Source organism: Phoenix dactylifera, unplaced genomic scaffold (genome assembly GCF_009389715.1).
Source record: "Phoenix dactylifera cultivar Barhee BC4 unplaced genomic scaffold, palm_55x_up_171113_PBpolish2nd_filt_p 000213F, whole genome shotgun sequence".
Classification (NCBI taxonomy): Eukaryota; Viridiplantae; Streptophyta; class Magnoliopsida; order Arecales; family Arecaceae; genus Phoenix; species Phoenix dactylifera.
In genome coordinates this window covers 159,877-181,172 of record NW_024067724.1, presented here as the reverse complement: position 1 = coordinate 181,172, position 21,296 = coordinate 159,877, and the positions used below count along the sequence as shown (strand labels likewise).

General features: G+C 38.1%; 1 protein-coding gene across 5 annotated transcripts; it reads right to left on the bottom strand.

Annotated features, from left to right (window-relative positions):
- Positions 1-2,064: 2,064 nt before the first annotated feature.
- On the bottom strand, positions 2,065-21,074 carry LOC103697397 (autophagy-related protein 8C). 5 transcript variants are annotated; one of them, XM_008779244.3, is made up of 6 exons: positions 20,857-21,074; positions 20,691-20,740; positions 15,009-15,064; positions 14,876-14,928; positions 9,485-9,603; positions 9,102-9,399 (listed from the first exon to the last, which is right to left on the bottom strand). In XM_008779244.3, exons 2-6 carry the CDS (start codon positions 20,725-20,727, stop codon positions 9,305-9,307), a joined length of 360 nt encoding a protein of 119 aa, XP_008777466.1. In that variant the 5' UTR covers positions 20,728-20,740; positions 20,857-21,074; the 3' UTR covers positions 9,102-9,304. The 5 variants fall into 5 exon arrangements, with proteins under 5 accessions (XP_038973306.1, XP_038973307.1, XP_008777466.1 ...); XM_039117379.1 differs by lacking the exons at positions 20,691-20,740; positions 20,857-21,074 and adding an exon at positions 3,080-3,241 and having other exon boundaries at positions 3,415-9,399; positions 15,009-18,504; XM_008779246.4 differs by lacking the exons at positions 20,691-20,740; positions 20,857-21,074 and adding an exon at positions 20,044-20,679.
- Positions 21,075-21,296: the final 222 nt, after the last annotated feature.

Here is a 21,296-nt window from a genome sequence, read left to right as displayed (position 1 = left end):
GGATACTGGAAGTCTGGGAGAGCCAAATTCTGCCTTCGGGAACTCGGATGTGTGCAATCAATTAACACAACTTTATGCTCCTGTCTCTCTATAGCTCCTAGTTTCCAAATCACATCTAACTGCTCGAATCTTTTGGTGCCAAACCTCTTGTTTCTCGGTCAGGTTTAAAGAATCTGCTAAAAGGATTTTATTATTATATCTCTCAAAAGGTTACAAACGATAAGGAGTACAATATATAGGATCGGCTGGGAACCGAAAGGAGAGAGGATAAGTTCAGAAGTAGTTCAGTGCAACTACTTCAGTTAACAGAAGCTTAACAGTGAACATTATTCAGTGGAAAGAGATAGAAACAGAAGTGATACTACTGTTGAGAGGATTCTGTGACACGCCCCCTCAAGATGGGATTGCCATCAGCAACACCAATCTTGGATCGCAAGAACTGAAACCGCCGGCGTGCAAGAGGCTTCGTCAGAAGATCAGCAAGCTGGTCATGAGAGCTCACATGGGAAACATTCAACAGTCCTTTGGAGACATAATCACGAACAACATGAAGATCAACAGCGATATGTTTTATTCGTGAATGAAGCACAGGATTCAGACTCAACTGAGTAGCACCCACATTATCACAAAAAAGATCTGGCGGTCGTGAGAGATTGATACCAAGCTCACCAAGAAGAGAGACAACCCAAGCCATCTCAGACGTCGCCGTTGCCAAGGCACGATATTCAGCTTCAGTAGAGGAACGAGCAACAGCGCGTTGCTTCCAAGTGGTCCAAGAGATTGGCGAATGATCCAGAAAAACAACATAAGCGGAAGTGGAGGTGTGATCTGAGAGATCACCAGCCCAATCAGCATCCGAGAACCCACGGAGATGAAGAGACGAGGCTGGTAATGAAGACTGAAGCAGAACACCATGAAATATCGTCTGTTTCAAATAACGAAGAAGACGCTTCAAAGCAGTCCAATGAGGCACAGTGGGACGATGCATAAACTGTGCAAGTTTAGTAACGGCAGATATTGAAGAGCGCCCACCGTGCTGCGATAGACATGACCATCGTTGAGAGGAATGCCATCCTTAAGATGCAGCAAAGGCTTGGTTGCCAACGGAGTTTGCACAGACTTCGCACCATCCATATGAACCCGTTCAAGCAAATCACGGATATAGCGGTGCTGAGATAAGAACAGGCCTTGGCGATCCGGAATAACCTCGACGCCAAGAAAATAGTGTAGTCGGCCAAGATCCTTAACAGAAAAAGTTTTGCTGAGCTGATCAATAACCTGATAGACAAACTGAGGCTGATTCCCAGTAATGATAAGGTCATCAACATACACCAAGAAATAACACATAACCCCGTCTGACTTGTAAATAAATAAAGAGAAATCAGAACAAGAATTGATAAAATGCAAGCCTAATAGAAAATGACGCAACTCATGATACCATGCACGGGGAGCTTGCTTGAGACCATAAATCGACTTCCGGAGACGGCAAACATGGTGAGGAAAAGATTGATCTACAAACTCCAAAGGTTGAGCCATGTAAACCTCATCCGATAGAGTACCATGCAAGAAGGCATTATTAACGTCCAGTTGATGTAAAGGCTAGCCTTGTGAAACAGCCAAGGAGAGGATGATGCAAACGGTTGCCGGCTTAGCAACGGGACTAAACATCTCCTTGTAATCAAGACCCGGGTGCTGATGAAAACCCTTCGCCACCAGACGGGCCTTAAACTTCTCAACCTCACCAGTGGGAAGCCGTTTGATGTGAAAAACCCAAGTATATTCTGGGAAGAGGAGGGAGGAACCAACTCCCATGTACCGTGACGAACGAGAGCATTAAACTCAAGAGACATAGCCTCTCGCCATTTGGGATCTCTCAGAGCCTGCGAGACACATGTGGGTTCCATGGAAGTAGGTAAGGGATGCTTGGAAGCAGCATAAAATTGTTTAGGCTTAAAGATGTTGTTCATTGAACGGGTAACAACGGTTCGACGAGGCTGCATGGGTAACAAAGGAGAAGACTGAGACAATGGAGAATCAGCAACGAAAATGGGAGTCTCCAAGGAAGGCGAGGAAGAAGATAGATTAGGACTTACGGAAGAGGCCAAAGGCAACATACTGGAGTCAGACGGAGGAGTGAACCCAACCACTGGAGGGACCTCTGAAATACCTGCAGCAGAAGTAGCCGGTGATGAAGAGTTGACGATGGTACTGTGTGTTGCGGCTGGCACAAACTGAAATAAGGATGCTGGGGAAGCAAAGGGCATAATCTCCTCAGAGAAGACAACATGGCGGGACAAGTAGATTTGCTGGAAAGACAAATCGAAGCATTTATAGGCACTTTGATTAGAGGAGTACCCAAGAAAGACACATGGCTTGGATTGGGCTGCAATTTACTAGAGATATATGGCTTAAGCCATGGGAAACACAAACAGCCGAATGTTTTAAGAAAATGATAGTTCGGAAGACGCCCAAAGAGGGCCTGAAAAGGGCTCTGAAAATGCAAAAGAGGAGTTGGCATCCGGTTGATAAGGAAGGTTGCGGTTTGAAAAGCATAAGACCAAAACTTCGGAGGCATTGAAGCCTGATGTAGAAGCATGAGACCAGTCTCTACAATGTGACGATGACGACGCTCGGAAGTGCCGTTTTGCTGGGGGGTATGAGGCGCGGTGGTAAACCCGCCAATACCATGCGTGGGAAGGTATGGTTGAAGCTTTACAAATTCTCCACCATTATCAGAGTACAGGTTTTTAACAGGCCTGTCAAATTGTTTTTCTAACAAAGCTCGTAGTTGAAGAAATATAGCGGCAACATCAGACTTTCGAGCGATAGAGAATAACCAGGAATATTTAGTAAAGTGATCAATGAAAATAACATAGTAACGAAAACCATCAACCGAAGAACAAGATGCGGGTCCCCATACATCGGAGTAAAGAAACTCAAGAGGCTGGGAACTAGTAAGAGAAGAACTGCGAAAAGGCAGTTGGTGAGCTTTATTGCACTGACGCGAAATACAAATAGTATCAGGTTTTGGAGAAGCAGAAACAGGAAGCGAAGAAAGCTGTAGGATTTTAGAAACAATCCGCAGACTCGAATAACCCAGACGCTTGTGCCAGCCAGCCATCGAAGTTCTCTCACTAACACATGCTAAAACTGAAGACACAGTAGGCCGAGAAGGAGACTGTAGTGGGTAGACACCATCCTCACAACGACCCCTTTGAAGCGGCACTCCCGTTTTTAGATCCTTGATCAAATAATAGGAAGGGAAGAATTCAATAGAAACATGGTTAGTCTTGGTAAATTCATGGACTGAAATAAGATTCTTCTTAATATCAGGAACACACAAAGTATCAAAGAGACGAAATGTGCAAGAAGATGAGGGAAGAAGAACAGATCCCACATGAGTGATAGGCAAACCTGATCCATCACCAATGACGACTTCGTCGGTACCATCATATTCAGAATGAATAGTCATATGTGCCAGATCAGATGTAACATTATGAGAAGCAGCCGAGTCCATGAGCCATTTCTTCTGATTGGGAGCATCAGAGGTTGCAGTGTAGTTGGCGTTCGCATCACCACCCTTTGCTTTAAGCATTTGCCGACAAGTGCGGGCAGAATGACCAACTTTGTTACACCATTGACAAACCACGTTTGATCTATTTGGCTTTGAGTGAAAGAAGCGTTGAGGACTCGTATGGACATTTCTATTTTGCTGGCGATGAGACTGCTTGTGGAAGAAAGGCTTTTTGGTGGCAGTGTTTGCTGTTACCACTAAAGAATTGGTAGCAGAATCAAGATGACGTAGATACATCTCATGAGAAACAAGAAGATCATGAAGTTCTTCGAAAGAGAAAGCTTTTTCCCTGGCACGAATAGGAGCGACGATGTCCCGAAAATCAGAACCAAGCCCATTGAGAACATATAGTGTCAGATCATCAGAAGATAAGGGTGCATCGATTGCAGCAAGCTCATCAGCAAGGCCCTTCACCAGTTGCAAATACTCAGTGACAGATGATGATCCCCGTTGAGCCAAGGATAGAGATTCCTTGAGTTGCATGACATGGGAGCGAGACTTGTTTGCATACAGGCGAGTGAGAGTCATCCACGCCTCATGAGAGGTTTCACACATTGCAATAAGCGGAATAATCGATTCTGAGACGGAGGAAAGAATGGCATGAAGGATTAGTTTATCCTGCCGAAGCCAGTGAGATTGAACAACAGCTGATGCATCATCTTGAGAGAAGGAGACAATAGACGGATGCTTGATGGTACCATCAATATATCCCATGAGATCATACCCAACAAGAAGAGAAACAAACTGAGCACGCCAAGAAGGAAAGTTCGTCGGCATGAGCTTGAGAGGAAGCTGTGAGGAAGCATTCACAGCTACTAGTGGCACCATGTTGCTAGCAGGAACAGGCGTGTGCAAGACAGGATGACTCGAGGTGCTGGATTCTGCCATGGAAAGAAATCAGAGAACCTTTGATGTTCGTAAGAACAAGAAAAGCTCTGATACCATAAAGAACCTGCTAAAAGGATTTTATTATTATATCTCTCAAAAGGTTACAAACGATAAGGAGTACAATATATAGGATCGGCTGGGAACCGAAAGGAGAGAGGATAAGTTCAGAAGTAGTTCAGTGCAACTACTTCAGTTAACAGAAGCTTAACAATGAACATTATTCAGTGGGAAGAGATAGAAACAGAAGTGATACTACTGTTGAGAGGATTCTGTGACAAGATTCACCTAACAAGGGCTATTATACTTTCGCAAGTATATTAGCATCTTTATATGTGCGTTCTATCTAGGTATTACTTGGATCATTGGTAGCGAACCCCTATTTTCCAATCAAGACCAACTTGATGGGGGTTAATATACTCGTGTAAGTATATTGGCACTTGTCAAGTTTGTCCTGACTAGACAACAGTTGGTTAGGTACCAATAGTCCAGCACACATATGATAGAGTAGAGGAATCTGAAAAAATGATTTGCATGTCATTATAAATATTATGTGAAATAGTCAGGACAAACTTGACAAGTGCCAATATACTTACACGAGTAGAGGAATTTGAAAAAATGATTTGCATGTCATTATAAATATTATGTGAAATATATATGAATTTTTCTTCTTCATGCTAACTTAAACAATACAAAAGTGTGTGTTACACATCGGTCTTAGAGCCGGATAGAGTCCGCAAGTGCTCTAGGATCATTATCCAAGTGGTCAAAGTATTTACCAGAGGATTAGTTATTTCTAAGTACTCGAAGTATATTAGTTATGAGTGAGCTTGTGTATCACACAATAAGGCTATTGAGGTGTATGGCGGCTATATAGTGTTCCTCGTCCATCGAGATGGTGACATTGAACTGATATTAGCTATACTATTACATTAAATAGTCAATACAAGCAATCCACCTATACAAATCAATGTCATAGAGGTGTGGTTTACATCCCATCTCGACTATTTAGCTGGTGGTCAAGAGCAAGTGCTATGTGAATCAAATTTTGAGGAAAATGGAGTAGATGAGAGTCACATGCCCTTTGCTAGGTAGGGGCAGATCGGCTACATTGAATCATACTAAGTATGGAGACATATATAGAAAAGTTAGAATTCGGCCATGGCGTAGATAGGTAGGCTAAAGAGTTAGAACCTAGTTGTGATTAACCATGATGCATTGGTACAAGCCATAAGCTAAAGGACATCATGATCTAGTCTACGGTTACATTACATGTGAGCAAACTATTATATCCGCTTAGGATCATGGCAATGTGGATAGTTATAACGACCAACAGTTATATTATAGCTATTTTGGTATTAGTATAGATAATGGATTTATACTATGCATGAACATTTTTCAACAATGCAAATCAATAAATTTTATCTTATCTTAGTTCTAAATCTACTTGTAGTTTCTATCCTGGAAGTAGCTGTAACTTAGAATCTCTGCTACTATAGCCCAGTGCTATATCTCTTTTTCTATTCAAATCCATCTCCTTCGAACAATGATGTGATGGTGGTGAAACTTTTTGAAGATCAAGACACTTGGGCCACTCTACTCTATTCTCCTAGCAATTACCATTTTTTCGGCTGATCCGATATTGATGGCATGCCTATGCAAACATCTATCCTCGACCATCTGATTTATCACCCTTTTTCTCTACCAACGAGTTTTGTGGCACATCTCGATAGAACATGAAATGGGAAAACAAGTCATTTAGCATGCTCGATGGGATCCAGTGTAGCTATTGTGATGCTATTGAAGAAATGGTTATGCAAACAAGTACTTTAGCTAGCCGAATGATGTTGACCTATCTTCTAGTAGATCTTCTTTAGGAAGTAGTTATGCAATTTTAGTCTTATCTAGAGGAATGCAGCCACAAACTATTGTAGATGTCCTCATAACAAGCAGTTGTCATGGTGAAGTCATTGACAGAGTGTAATAAGATATCTCTAAATATAATAATAGAACAAGCAGAGAAGCTTGATTCTACTGTAAAAGACTAAAGTCCCCAACTACAACATGCTATGACATAGATTGTGGTCATCTTGGCTAATTAGAAAACTGAGGAAGGTGACTAGGTCTATCAATCTTTAGAGCCGAATGTCAAGATATTTACACCTCATGACTTCATCGCAACTAGTCAAGGAAATATGGATGGAAACTATATGATACCCTTAGAATTTTTAGCCAAGATAACAAAATTATGTACGAGAGGTTAGACCGAGGTATACACTTTGGTCAAGGACATCAACTATCCTTTTTGTAGACAGGCAGCAACATGGTGCCTTTGTGGTTGAAAGGGCTGAGGGGCAACCAAATCAGAGAAAAACTACATTGCACTTGGATATCGTACACATTGAAGTTTTATGCCTGGGGCTCTATGATCCTAGTTGTATGTAAAGATCCAACAAGATATGGAGCCTAATCATTCGAGTGGTCAAAGATCAGGGCTGAGGGGCAACCAAATCAGAGAGAAGCTACATTGCACTTGGATATCGTACACATCGAAGTTTTATGCTTGGGCCTCTATGATCCTAGTTGTATGTAAAGATCCAACAAGATATGGAGCCTAATCATTCGAGTGGTCAAAGATCATCATATGGATTATGGGTAGCATGAATCTCATTACTACACATAAAGCCACAAGAAGATCAAAGAAGTAATGAATTAATCTAAAAATGAAAAGTAGTAATATATATATAGGTATGTATGTGTGTGTGTGTGTGTGTAGGTATCTATGTGTGTGTGTGTGTGTGTGTGTGTGTGTGTGTATAACCTTGTAAGAAGATATTCAACTAAGCTCGGCCAAAATCCTTTGACATTGGAAATTTAGTATGGAAGACAGTTCTTCCTATCAGGCTATAAGATTTTAAAGTTTGGAAAATGGTACCCAAATTGGGAAGGACAATATATATTGATCAAGTATAGCCTAGAGGAGTATATATGCTGAAAAATATTGATTGTGAAATTCAAGGCCGAGCCATTAATAGAAAATATTTAGAAAAATACTACCTACGCTATGCACAAAATTAAGGAGGTATAACAGGATCTCTAAAGAGGATATAAGCACATTACTGATAGCAGAAGTGATGCTTCAAGAAAAGGGCAACAATTGCTTAGCAAATCTAGACCGAGATTGTGGATATTCGATTATACAGATATCGAGGGCTGACATCCCATTAGCCTCTTGATTATCGGTTGATGAGATGTGGGGCCATTGTTTACACCCTATCTTGATAATCCAGCTGGCATCCAAAAGCAAGCACCACATCGAAACAAAGTAGATGAGAGTCACGTAACCCTTGCTGGATGGGCGCAAAGTTTGGTTGTAATGAATCAATGTGTGGGGACGTAGGCCAAGAAGGTAGGATTCAACCATAGCATAGATATGTAGGCCAAGGAATTGGAACCTAGTTATGATTGACCATGATTCATTGGTACAAGCCACAAGCCAAAAGACATCATGATCTGGTTAATGGTTACACTACACATAAGCAAACCATTAGAACTGCTAAGGGTCAGCGATGTGGCACTACAACAAAAATAGTTTTAGATAATGGTCGGGAAGCAGTGGCTAAGAAAATCGTTGCATAAAGTGCTCTATGGCAATGGATTTTTTAACCATTGTCTTAAATCTAGTTTTAGGTGGCAGTATTAGAGCAGTAATTTTAAACCATTGCCTTAGGATAAATTATGCAATAGCCATACAATAGATTTCAGACACCGTTTCAATAAAAGTTTATATCTCAGCAGCAGTTTCTGCCTCTGTTGCCTGTACATCTGCTTATTGAAATGTTTCAACTACATGCTGCCTTGCTATGGTCCATCAATGGCTTTCCAGCATATGCCACATAATCAGGGTGGAACACAAAGGGAGCTTAGCGTGCCCTTTTGGCAATTACGATACTTGCTCTCAATACCTATGACATGGTAGGAAGATGTCGTCATCGTAGATTTTTGGACCTAAACCATCTGTAAAAATTTCAATATAATCTATAACCCAAATTATAGCTCAGTTATTTTCTGAGTTCATAACAAAACTTAGTTCATTTTTTCAGGTCAATCAACTAAAACTTTTGCCAATTATTTATAGTTCACAACCAACCTTGTTAATTTTCTCAAATCAATCAATCAAAACATTTGCCGATTATTTTCTGACAATTTGATGTTTTTGGCCAATCAACTAAAACCTTCTCCAAACCTATCCCTGGCTCAACATAATCTAATTTAAAATTTAGATGGACCTTTCTCCAAGTTTCAGTTTTTTAAACTTGTTACAGTAAAAAATAAAAAGAAGTAAAAACTATTACAATGAATATAACTCTAAAATAATAAATACACAATGGTAAAGACAGTTAGACCCTTGTTGGTTGATTTGAATGCTCTTAAAGATGCTTCACCAACTCTCTGACGTTGAATATGATCATTTTGCTTACAATAAAAGCTCTTGAACGATTTTCTCTTTGAAGCTCTCTTTTTAGTTTTTAATTTTTTTTTTTTGGCTCTAGTGGATTTCTCTTTATAGTGCTTGACATGTAAATCAGCCTCAAATTATGATATTCATAATAATCACGTTACCATAACAAAAAAAGCTGCATATGCAGAACATGAATAATAAAACCCATGACATCTAATATAAGCTTTAATGTTGAACAAACTTTGTAGCCATCAAATTCAGATATCCTGAACCTTGGGATTCTTGAAGACAGACGACACAACATAAAACACATCATAGGAACAAGGGGGACTGGATGGAATATACAGGTTTTCAGGTCTTATCTGCAGAGATACTCCATTGGCTTAGAACAATCCAAATGTGTTCTCCCCGCTGTAAGTCATGTACAAAAAACCATCTTCATCTTTGTTCTCCTCGTATATTGCAGACATCATTGCAGCTGCAATAAAAATATTCATCATCCCAACATGGAATAACCAGAGAACAGAAACTGCATTATGATGTTGCAGGTGGATTTCTCTGACCTGTGGGTGGTAGAGTGTTCTTCACAAAAATGAAGATGGCCTTCTCAGCACTGAGCTTGATCCTCTTGCGGACCACATACACAAATTGTCCCACGGTGAGATCAGCAGGAACTAGGTACCTGCATCATCAAAAATCTTAGTCGCGCAAGATAATAGCAAACAAAAGAAATCTAACATGAGATTTAAATTACCATCAACTAGTAATAGCAGATGACAAGAGGATAAGGGGAAAGGTCTTGACCAAACAGCAGCTGGTAGCATTAGGAGTTCTAAAAGCAAGCACATTCACTCTCAAATTCCCATAACCAATCACATGGAAAATTTTAACTCTCATCCTGCATCTTTTGCCTGCTCCATTTTTTTGTAAGTTGAAAATTTTCCCTTAATTTTTTGCATGTAGAAATGCAAGGCCAAATCTTATGGGTCACCAAGCAGAAACACCACATCTCAAGGTACCTAAGCAGTAGGTGGAACCTGGAAACCCTGCTTTCTGTTCCCTCCAAACTCACCATACTGCAAACAATATCCAAAATTGTCTCTTGCTCAAATGGTGATTTGTTTCGCCCACTTGAAATCATTTTCCATAGACAGGAAATGAAGAGGTGAAAAGTTCACCATACCGCAACGATATTACAACAATATTTTTATGGTAGAAGAAAGGCAAGGAACATGAATTATTTATTGAAAACATTAGCACCTACTACACCCTCAATATTCAAACAATGGGCCAAATGCTGGAATCCCATCCATAGAACACAAAAATTTATAGCAATATAACAAGACAAGCTAGATGATGCATGGTCTTGGCAAATACATTGAAGAAGTGGGAGGGGAGCAGCCAAAATAGGAGGTTTTGAAGGAAGCCCCTATGGGCCAAGGCCTCCCCTAGAAACCAACTTCCTGAACATGCATTAAAGTTACCATACATGTATTTGACACATCCAGACCCAGGCTGATTCTAAAGAATGCCCTAGCCAGCTATTGCTCACTTTCCACTATACTCGGGTGTTGCCTAGCTATGCAGCCCAAGAGGAGGGTGAATTGGGCTTTTCAAAAACTTTAAGTGAAATGCAGCAAAATAAAACTCGATGAGTGAATGTGTTGCAATAAGTAATTTACAAAAGTAAATATGCCTGTGATCAATGCAAACAATTTATGCAACACAAATACAGCAAAATTTATAGTGATTCGGTGTCAACCCTGCACCTACATCCACTCCCCAAGACACCCTTTTTGGAAATTTCTATTATAATCTTTTCATAATTATAGTCCGATTATTTTACCCAGGCTAAAACTCAACCCGGTTGATTTTCACTCGCAATCAACTAAACCCACCACCGAGCCGATCCCCAGGCTCAGTACAATCCAATTCAAGGTTTGGATGGACCTTTTCCCAAATTTCAATCCCTGAAACTTGTCACAATAGAGTGTAAAGAATAATATGTAAACACAATAAAATACTGCTCCTTAAAGATAAATACAACGAATAACTGGAGCTTTGAATCCGTTGGTTGCCCTTAATTGAACTTGAATGCACTTCACCAACTCTCTCAATTGTAAAGGATGTGATCTTTCAGCTCTCAATGAATATACTTGAATATTTTTCTTTTCGAAGCTCTCATCTTTTCTTTGGCTCTTCAATTTTAATCTATTTCTCATTTTTTTTCTTTTTTTTGGTGTTCTTATACATTTATACCACTTAAAAGTGGTTGGAAGACTATCCTAGCTATTAGACATGTTGAAAGAGTCGTTGTGAGATAAAAATGACCAATCTGATTTATAAAAAACTAGCTGTTACTGTTGTCAAGCACAGAAAGGTCGACTCAACGTTTTCAGAGGGAGTTGACTCGAACTTGCTATTGTTTTTGCTACGCTCTTTCTCCTGCGACCATTGTGGAGTCGACTCTTTTAGTTTAGGGGTCGACTCATTATCTTCATAGGTCGACTCTCCAATAAACTGAGTTTTACTGCTCTGTCTTTTCTCTGTAACCGTTCAGGGATCGACTCAATTGCTTCTGGGGTCGACACTTGTCTGACTGGAGATAGCTCATGTTCTTCATAGGTCGACTCGCCAATATGGTGAAATTTATAGCTCTATCTTTTCTCTATAGCCATTCAGGGGTCGACTTGCTTGCTTCTAGAGTTGACTCTAATTTGATTGGAGTCAGCTTGTGTTCTTCATGGGTCGACTCGCCAATATGATGAATTTTACGGCTTTCTATCTATCTTCTGAGATTGTTCTAGGGTCGACTTGTGATCTGCTGAAGTCGACTCGTAAGGGCATATCAGTCTGTATTAGTGTGCCAATATCGAATTATTGCAATCGAAGGGTCGACTCTTGAGATGGCTCAAGTCGAAATTTTTTGTATTTGCATGTGAATATTCAAGAATTGCTTCAAGGTATTTTTAGAGTTGAGTTCCTTTATGTAGAGCTTTGGATAATTAAACTTCATTTGAGAGTTACAGAAAGTTTTCTTCTTGGCTTTCTGTAAACATTCGAGCATACTCAAGGCAACTAATTAGTAAACTCAAATGTTATGCATCATCAAAATCAAACCATTAGGGTCAACATCGAGATTTGATGCAACACATCAATATTAAAGAATACCTTAATAGTAGTCTTACATGGATGCATGTTCATATGATGTGACTATAGTTTTAAGCTAGTTGTCAACCTACCACAACCCTCTATCCTGGCTTGACACCATCTATGTACAAAATGTAGACAAAGTTCCCTTATAATATAATAGAATGAAATATAATAGATATAATATAACAATATAATTAATATAATATAATATAATATAATATACATTATATTGTAACATCAATAATATTGAATATAATATCATACTAAATATTATCATATCCTTATTATGGATAATAATAATGTATTATATAATATTAATATCATATAATATTATAACATTATAGTATAATGCAAGGTTTGCCGAATCTATACCGAAGGTCATATCGAACAATGACCGATTTCGTATGGTAGAAACCTGTACCTAAGGACCGCCGAACCGGTATCGCGACCCGTACCAGTCGGCGATCGGTATAGATTCGGTATCGAACCGGAATCGGTACGGCTAGAGCAATAATGATGCAGTGCCCACAATCAATTCGGATAGGGTAATAATGTCACAGTGCCCACAGTCAACCCGGTTCGAAACCGGATTGAGTCGGTCCGACCGGTTCGCACCGAGTCGGCATCGAACCAGCCCGTTTCGATCGGTTCTAGTCCAAAAATGATCGGTTCCGGTCTATCCCTTTACAGTTCCGACCCATAGAATTGAAAGGGGAACCAACTCGGTTTCGCACCAGATCGGCTCGGTTCGGCGGACCTTGCCTGTACCATACCATTCCAAGACATTCTGAAAACATGAAGAGGGGGAGAGGGAGGAGATAAAGGAAGAGGAGAGAGGGGGGCCAAAATCCATGGAGGGGCCACGTGGATGTAGGGCAGAGAGATAAAGAGAGATGGAGAGCGAGGGGGAGAGAGGAGAGGAAGGGAGAGATGGGACTTATCTGAGTGGGATAGTGGCAGTTGACAATGGTGAGATGGGCACGAAATCTGTAGGAGGGCTTTCAAAGCCGAATAAAAGAGGTCAGGGGGAGGAATTTTATAAACTGGCGGTTGACCTTACACGAGAGGTTGAACCATCCCAGGCCAGCATTGGTATGGTTTGGTACGGGCCGAATTGACCTAAAATAATAGTATAATGTATAATATAGTATGATAATATAATATTCTAATACATAATATATTTTAAAACATATTATTATATTATGAAAAAATATGTAGTTGAAGTGCAAACTTGTCCAAATTTCATAAAAAATCACTTTTTGTCCATTTATCCCCAAGTAACATCAAACAGCACTTTTTAATCCCCTCTCATCATCCAAACACAGAGAATAACTGCAACCATTGCTTGGTATAACACCATTAAGGTTTATACTTGTTTATACTAGTATAGATTAGTATAACTTTTTCCATATCCCTAAAAAAACTCATACCCAATCAAAACGTAGACTTATTTTCTGGACAACTATTTCAAATATCCACCAGCACATAACCTTTCAAACCTTCTTTTGATAAGATATCTGTCCATGGGTACACAATGATCTGCAAAATCCAACATGTCAGATCCACATTTCACCCTATCTTTTAGACAAAACCCGCTCCATCCACCTTTCTCTTTTTATTTAACAGTCGTCTGCCAACCCATTTTATGGACAGCTAGCATTCAGCACCCAGAACCTAAAACTTAACCTTTGAATTAGATTCTTTTTCTTAACCTTTCTCTGTAAAAATGACTTTCAAGTTTCCACAAGAAAATAGTCTTTAAAAGCCAAAGCATTCCTTTTTCCTTATCATTCCATCTTTCATATTGTACCTGATTAAATCATGCACAACCTTGATCAAACATCTATTCACATGTCAGAGCAACACATGAAATCCACATCTACCCACCAAATAATCACCCTTCCATTCCATTTTTGTCCTTGCAATTCCGTACTGACCACAGTCTACTCATACATTTTCTGAAGAACTAGCATTCCAGCAGCTTAATCCAATCTTTTTAACTAGCATTCTCATAAGAGTCCTAAACACTTCGATTATCAACTTATCATATGTTCCGAAATTATCTAACATGTCTTACTGCATTTGGGATGATTATCTGACCACCATTATCCAACAAGTTGTCCACATTTCCATCTAAAAAAACATCTGTTAAACATACCATTCTGTCCTGTCTGATGCATGGACCACTATACCATACCATACTAGATGGAAATGGATGTGAAACTCAAGTTCGAGTTGGTATAGGTTCCGACTGAGGTGTTCCAACCCCTACCAAGCTAAAAAGTTTAAAAAAATGATTAGAGAATTATTTCAGTACAAGATATATACTGCACCATATCTACCATACTGTACCAAACTAGTAAGATACTTGTACGGTACCCGATACCAAGATAGCAGACCTTGGTCTGATGTGTCTATGTTTAATCAGCATTATCAGAACGTACAGCAAAATCTATTGAATATGAAATCCTATACGAATCTGATATCAACCAATCAAACAAAGGAACCAAGTCATAAATTGACAGAGCAAATTAGCACAAGCAACCATAAAAGGTACAATTTCCACAGACAAATAGTTATCGTATTAGATAGAAATTAAGATAAAGAACTTAGTCTAATTTTGCCCTTCAGCCACTATAAATTTCAGCAATCACTATTAAAGGTGAATAGAGTCCCAGACATGTAAACAACTGTCATGACAATAAATTTTGTTCTACATAATGGTAGTTGTTATAATAATAAGCATGAACATGAATAATTAAAAGTTCCTTTAATACTAAATGTGCATGCAGTTAACTGACTTCTTCTTGTCAATGTCTGGTACGTCACTCCTTTCAGCTTTCTCAACGATCACCTATATTAATAAAAAATTAGATAAGGAACTAAACAGACTGGTCATAGAACATGTAAGACAAGAATGCAAGAGTAACTCACAGGAATTCTATCAGGGTACTTCTCTCTGATACGAGCAGCTTCTGCCTGTCTCCTCTCTGAGGTACAGAGGCATAGTTTAGAATGACACTAGAATGGGAAAAAGAACAAATCCATTATATGTAAAGTTGATGGAAAATCTGGAACTAACAGCTGATTGTAGGACTACTTTAACCACATAGAAGACAAAAGATTAAAATGGTTATATCCTGACAGATGACATCCTGATGAGAGAATAACAGGATAAACAAATTCCTTCATAAAATGCAAGGGTTATGCTGTGAACTTTACCAACAGAACTGTAGCTCTGTGACTACAAGTAGCAGGCAAGCCCTGGACTCTGTTTTCTCTAACAAAAACTAGAGAAAAAATACTGAAAATTGAAGGTATCCAAATAACAAACTTTTAGAAGTCCTAGTTTAGCATCCAACTTAATTCCCTCTTTACTGGCCTGGTTTGGCCAGACTGTGTAGACTCAGTAGGGCCACACTACTAGGCTCCATTTTAATACAGTATTAAGCCTAGCAAATTCTCAGACCTGTTACATTCTGCGGCTCATTTCATTGTTGTTCTAGTTAAATCAAGCATTCTTTTACTCTATAAGTAGAGATAAGCAACATTTATTATTTAACATGGTTTTATGTGGCAGGACTAACAGACAACGTATTATAAATCAGATGCCCCCTACATGTGTTATGTCAGGTGGAAACAAACATGCAAGTCCCATGTAGTCATTGTTGCAGAGCAGCACCCCAACTAAAATTGAGTGCATCAGACCCGATGATGTATCAATATATACTCATATTCAAGTGCACATATTTCACTGTTAGTTTGAGATCCTAAGAAGCCAGAAATACTCAGTACAAACATAACCAACCAAAACTGTTCAAAAGCTTTTACGCAAATATTGTTTACCACAGTCAGTCAATGATTGTGTGAACATCTCGAATATGTGGGGAGGACAGACAAATATGCAACATTATGCTCAGGTTTACAACAATGGCAATACAATTCAGCAATATCCACAAGAGGAAAAGAATAAGCTAAACAAGCATCCAATATAAATTACTTCAAAAAATAGTATATCTATGGATCCATTCGAAATTTCGAATTATCCAGTTGCTATAAAGTGAGAATGAACTTCTGCTTGCAATATATGTCACCTGGTAGTTATTTTATCATATACTAGTTTACAATACTATAGAATTATATCATTAACAGCTCAGAAATAGAAAATTATGAGCTATTCTCAGGAACAACCCTAGACATGCAGAAATGCTACTAAATGTTTTCCAACTATCAGAATGAAAAGTATGAAAATAATCGGCTTCTTATAATAAAATCTCAGCATATTATTATGGATTGCACATAAAAATAAAACAGGCAAGCAGCAAAGTAGTGTTACTTGGACACTTGCTTTAAACTAACCGAAGTGTCCAGAAATTCAACTACAAAAAAACCCAGAATTGGCACTTGACACAATAATGTGCCCATATGATACAATATATTTAGAAACAATACAAATAAAATGTTGTGGCATTTCACCAGAATTATTAGAGTACTTAAAGCTACATCATTTGATATGGAGAGGATAGGACAGACTGCCAACTTTTCTGCATCAGGTTATTCCTTGCAGGACACTCTAAAACATTGTTCTAAGACAACCATTTTCAAAAAACATATCTTGTCCAAGCATCCAAAAAACTTACACATCAAGGAATATTATAGAATTAGAGTGTCCATGTAACATGGGCAAACATGTCTTGGAAGTTCTGCCTCCTTTGAAAGGATATACGCACTATCCTCCATTTAGAAAGGGTCTAAAAATGAGGAACATGGAGCAGAACAAAACAAGAACATTTCTATCCTATAGCTTAATCTTAATGCTAAAATTATCTATAACTTACAACACTACCATTAAAGAAGGATATAATTTGAACTTCAATTAAAAGATACACTTTCCACTTGCCATTAAAAATGCTTCCATTAGAGAAGGATATAAAATTTGAAGAAAAGGGTTCAACATGCAAGGTTAAACCTAAACTGCATGTGCTATGCACGTGTTTTTATTTTTATTTTTTTGTAAGACATGTAATTTTTATTAAAAATTAAATTAATAAATGATATAACTATAATGAGATGCAATCATATTTTTAAATATTTTTAATTAAAAACTATTTAAATAAAAAATGATGACAGATGTGAGGAAGGACTTATGCCTTCACCTTGTGGTTAAAGGCCAAACATCCTAGAGTTACCCATGTTTTGACAACTCAACTTTCAACTCGTCCTCCTAAACCAAAACATTTTGATTTTCATCTTTGACGCATCTAACATGAGTTAAGTCTCTAGTTTTCCCTTCTTTTAGTCTTGCAATATTATAGATATATTTCACCCCATCTTTATTTACTAACTTGCGACAAACTCTTCATAGACCTTGAATCTAGCCTCTTGTACCACCTCTCAACTTCTTTCTTAGCCACCTTATAGTTTTCATATGCTTCTCTTTTCCCATATTTAGTTAGTCTTCCATATCACTCCTTTTAGAATTCATTGCCAACTAAACTTTCTCATTCCACCACCAAGTTTCCTTACCATAGGACAATTTTCCCTTTGACTTTCCTAATACCATTGTAGCTACTTTCTTAATACTATTGACCATCTCATCCCAAATGATATTGATTTCCTAATCTAGACCCATTTTTCTTCCTTCAATAGTCTATCCTTAAATATTGTTTCTCCCCTAACAAAATCTATGACCTATTCCTCGGGTTCCTTTTTTTTAATCCTTCTCTTCCATTTCCTAATACACACATCAAAAACCACTAATCTACATTAGGTGATTAAACTCTCACTCGCTATAGCCACACAACTTTTAAACAAAACTTGAACAGTCCTTCTAGCAAGAAAGAAATTTATGGACTAGTATTATGCCCGCTTTAAAAGTTATCTAGAGAGAATCCTTTTAAAGCAAATGTTAGCTAATACTAGGTCATATTTCATCGAGAACTCTAAAATAGCATAATCTTTCTCATTTCTCTCTTCATGCACCCTTTCAAAACCTATACTATATTACCCATTTTTTGATGGGATAAAAAAATGTAATGTCTGGAATGCGGAAGAGGTGAAGGTCAAACACAGCTTATGCACAAGAACATCATAAGAGTTTGCATCATATAGTAGAACATATTTTCTAGATGGTCTAACAAATGCTTCCATTGGATAATGATATAATGGGAACTTCAAATAAAAGGGTTCATGATGTTAGTGGGGATGTGGGATGGGGATCTAAACTGCATATTTTCAACCTTTAATCCAGTTGCAATACTATATATGCTTATAATACATAAAGCTTAGTGAATCACATACCATAGTAATTTACAAGAAATTAAAAAGATAAAACAATCAACTTTTACTCTGCACTACAGATTGCAAAGCAACAAATCGAAGAATCTCTAGAGCTCTACATATCAAAAAGAAACACTATAAAGTGTAGGAACTCCACCATTGCCGAAAATGAATATGTATTGAAATTGACCGAAGCAGCTCCATCACAGCATCAAGTGGATTTCTCCCTCGGCAACTTTAATGTAGTTTCAAAATTTAAACAGTATATTCAAACAATGATTGATTAATCATACCATTCATGAACAAATATATAAAATGGCCACGAAAAATAGCAAGCTTGCACTTATCTAAAGTACTCAGAAAAGCTGTAAGAGTAGGAGACAAGCATCCTTGGACCACCATAAACTAATAGAGCATAGGTAGAAGGAAACAGGACAATAAAGAAAATACAAAAGAAAAAGATGTTACTAATATAACTCGCATCATACAAACAATGACAGGTGCATTTCTCAGAAAATCTTACCATTTTTTTTCAGTAAATCAGTCTTCATACACATGGTAGAATTTGCAAATTCATTATAAACCTCAACATAATGACAGTGTAGACTACCACAATCCATAACTTTCAATACAGCTTTACGCTTCTCGTAATATTTAGAAGGTTAACCCTAAATTTATAAAGGCAATTCAAGAAAAGCCCATATGGAGTTAGCATCATTATGTTCATTTGTTTCAATTTTGATCCAACTTTCTCAAGCTAGTACCTAATTTATTGTTTAACACACCACATCATCAAATAATCACTAATTACCAAGATATTAAAAACTTATAAATCATGTTTTCAGCAATCTTGATTATTTGATAGAATTGAAATCCTTCTGATATATTTTCAAGCAAAAAGCCAACCAAGCATCTGGAGTACACGATGCAAAACCTCCAGATCACTTTACCAGAGAACACCAAAAAATTCCAACATTGTGTCAGCCATGAGGTAAACCATGCATCAAACGTTTGACTAAGACTGAAATGTAAAAGAAAGAGAACAAGGCAGAAAAGGTAGAAAAAGAAGCAAAATCCTAGCATAGATATTCAAGAAAGGGTTCACAATGTATGTTGACAGGGGGTTAAGGAATCTAAACTGCATACTTTCAAAATTTTATTAAAAAACACTATCTGGTTGCCATGCTATATAGAAATTAAACCCCAAAAAAAAAAGATCTAATTTACATACTAATAACTTAAATATGCTTGAAATACTTAAGGCTCTAGAGTCACATATCATTGTAATCTACAAATACAAAATTAAAGAAGCGTGAATTTTCCTCTGCATTGCAAACTGCAAAGAATAATATGGAATGGAAGAGTCTCTGGTGTTATAAATAGCAGAAAGGAGCACCTCAAAGGCTAAGAACTGCATCATTGCTAGAACGCTATGTCTTTCAAATAGGATCCAAGAAGCTACATGATGGCATAATGTGGAAATTTTTTATAATCAATCACCAAATTTTATCCGCAACCATAATTTTGTTTAAATAATGAAACAGTATATATAACAACATAAGAAATCATGAAGATACAAATGATGTTGAAAAGACAAACTAAAAGCCTGCAAACTCTATCTATCATTGCTGAATACTCATGAAAGCTGTAAGAATGTGAAACAAGTATTCTCGGATCATTGTAAGCTGACCAAGCATAGTCGGAAGAAAATGGAAGGACACCAACAAAACATGAGGACAGGGTCCCTGTCAATGCAGTACCTCCATCATAAAAACAAAAACAAGTCATCATTCTTTCCAGTAAATCAGCGTTCATTGAACACAATAATTTTGTTTTGCAGGTATGCAAGTTTCTCCAAATCCTTTTCAAAGTATAGCAACCTCAAACTTCATAATGATATAAACAAAAGACATACAAAGTGAGTATAATCGGGTTCTTTCTGTTTCAATTTCATACTAGCTTTGCCAAACCTGTACCCAATTTACAGCTTAATTCTCTAGTGCATCGCTCTACAACAGAACACACGGATATTGATACTACAACTAGTCTAAAACATATATTTCACAACCTTGATCACCTCATACACTTCAAATCCTTCTTCCTTCATAAAATTCCAAAACAGAACCCACCATAGCTAGCATACAAGCAAATTCTCCACAACAAGCTAACGGGGGAAAACCCTAGAAGTATACAAGATCTACCGCCACATGGCGAACCATACGTCAAACTCTAAACAAAGATTACAAAAGGAAAATAATGCAAACGAAAGAGAAAGAATAACAAACAGCAACATCAATTAGGAATTTTTTGGAAAAAGAGGGGCATAGGGCAATAAACCGAGAGGATGTTCCAATTTAAAAGAACTCCTCGCCATGGATCTCCTTCTCCTGCGATTGCCCAGGCAAATTCCCATGTCAGGAAAACGACGGAGGAACGACGAAAGAACATCGCAGATCGATCGAGATGACAACATAATGGGATACAAGAAATTAAGATGACGTACCGATTCGCAGCAACGAAAATCTGACCGACCTTGGATCGATCGATCGATCGATCAATGGATGCAAGAGAATAATTCCTCGCCCAGAAAAGAAATCGATGGGAGAACGTAACGGAAATAGAGGGGAATTTTGGGGGATCGGAGTGCTTGCTACTGATGGAGTGCTTGCGATAGATAAAGGCGCAAGAAACCGAGACGGGAAAGCGAGTCCCCTGTCACAAGCAATCCGTGCCCCTCTTTTAATACCATACAGACGCGTGGAACGCGCCTATCTAATCACAAGTTTGGTGTTTCGTTCATAATAGCATTGGTAGGGAGCAGAGATTAAAATCACTACCAAAAACGGGTGGATAGGTGATTAGATAGAATAAAATAACTGTGAAGCGGTAATAGCCGATCCGCGCCCATATATCTTTTTAATATTAAAATTTACTTAACACTCT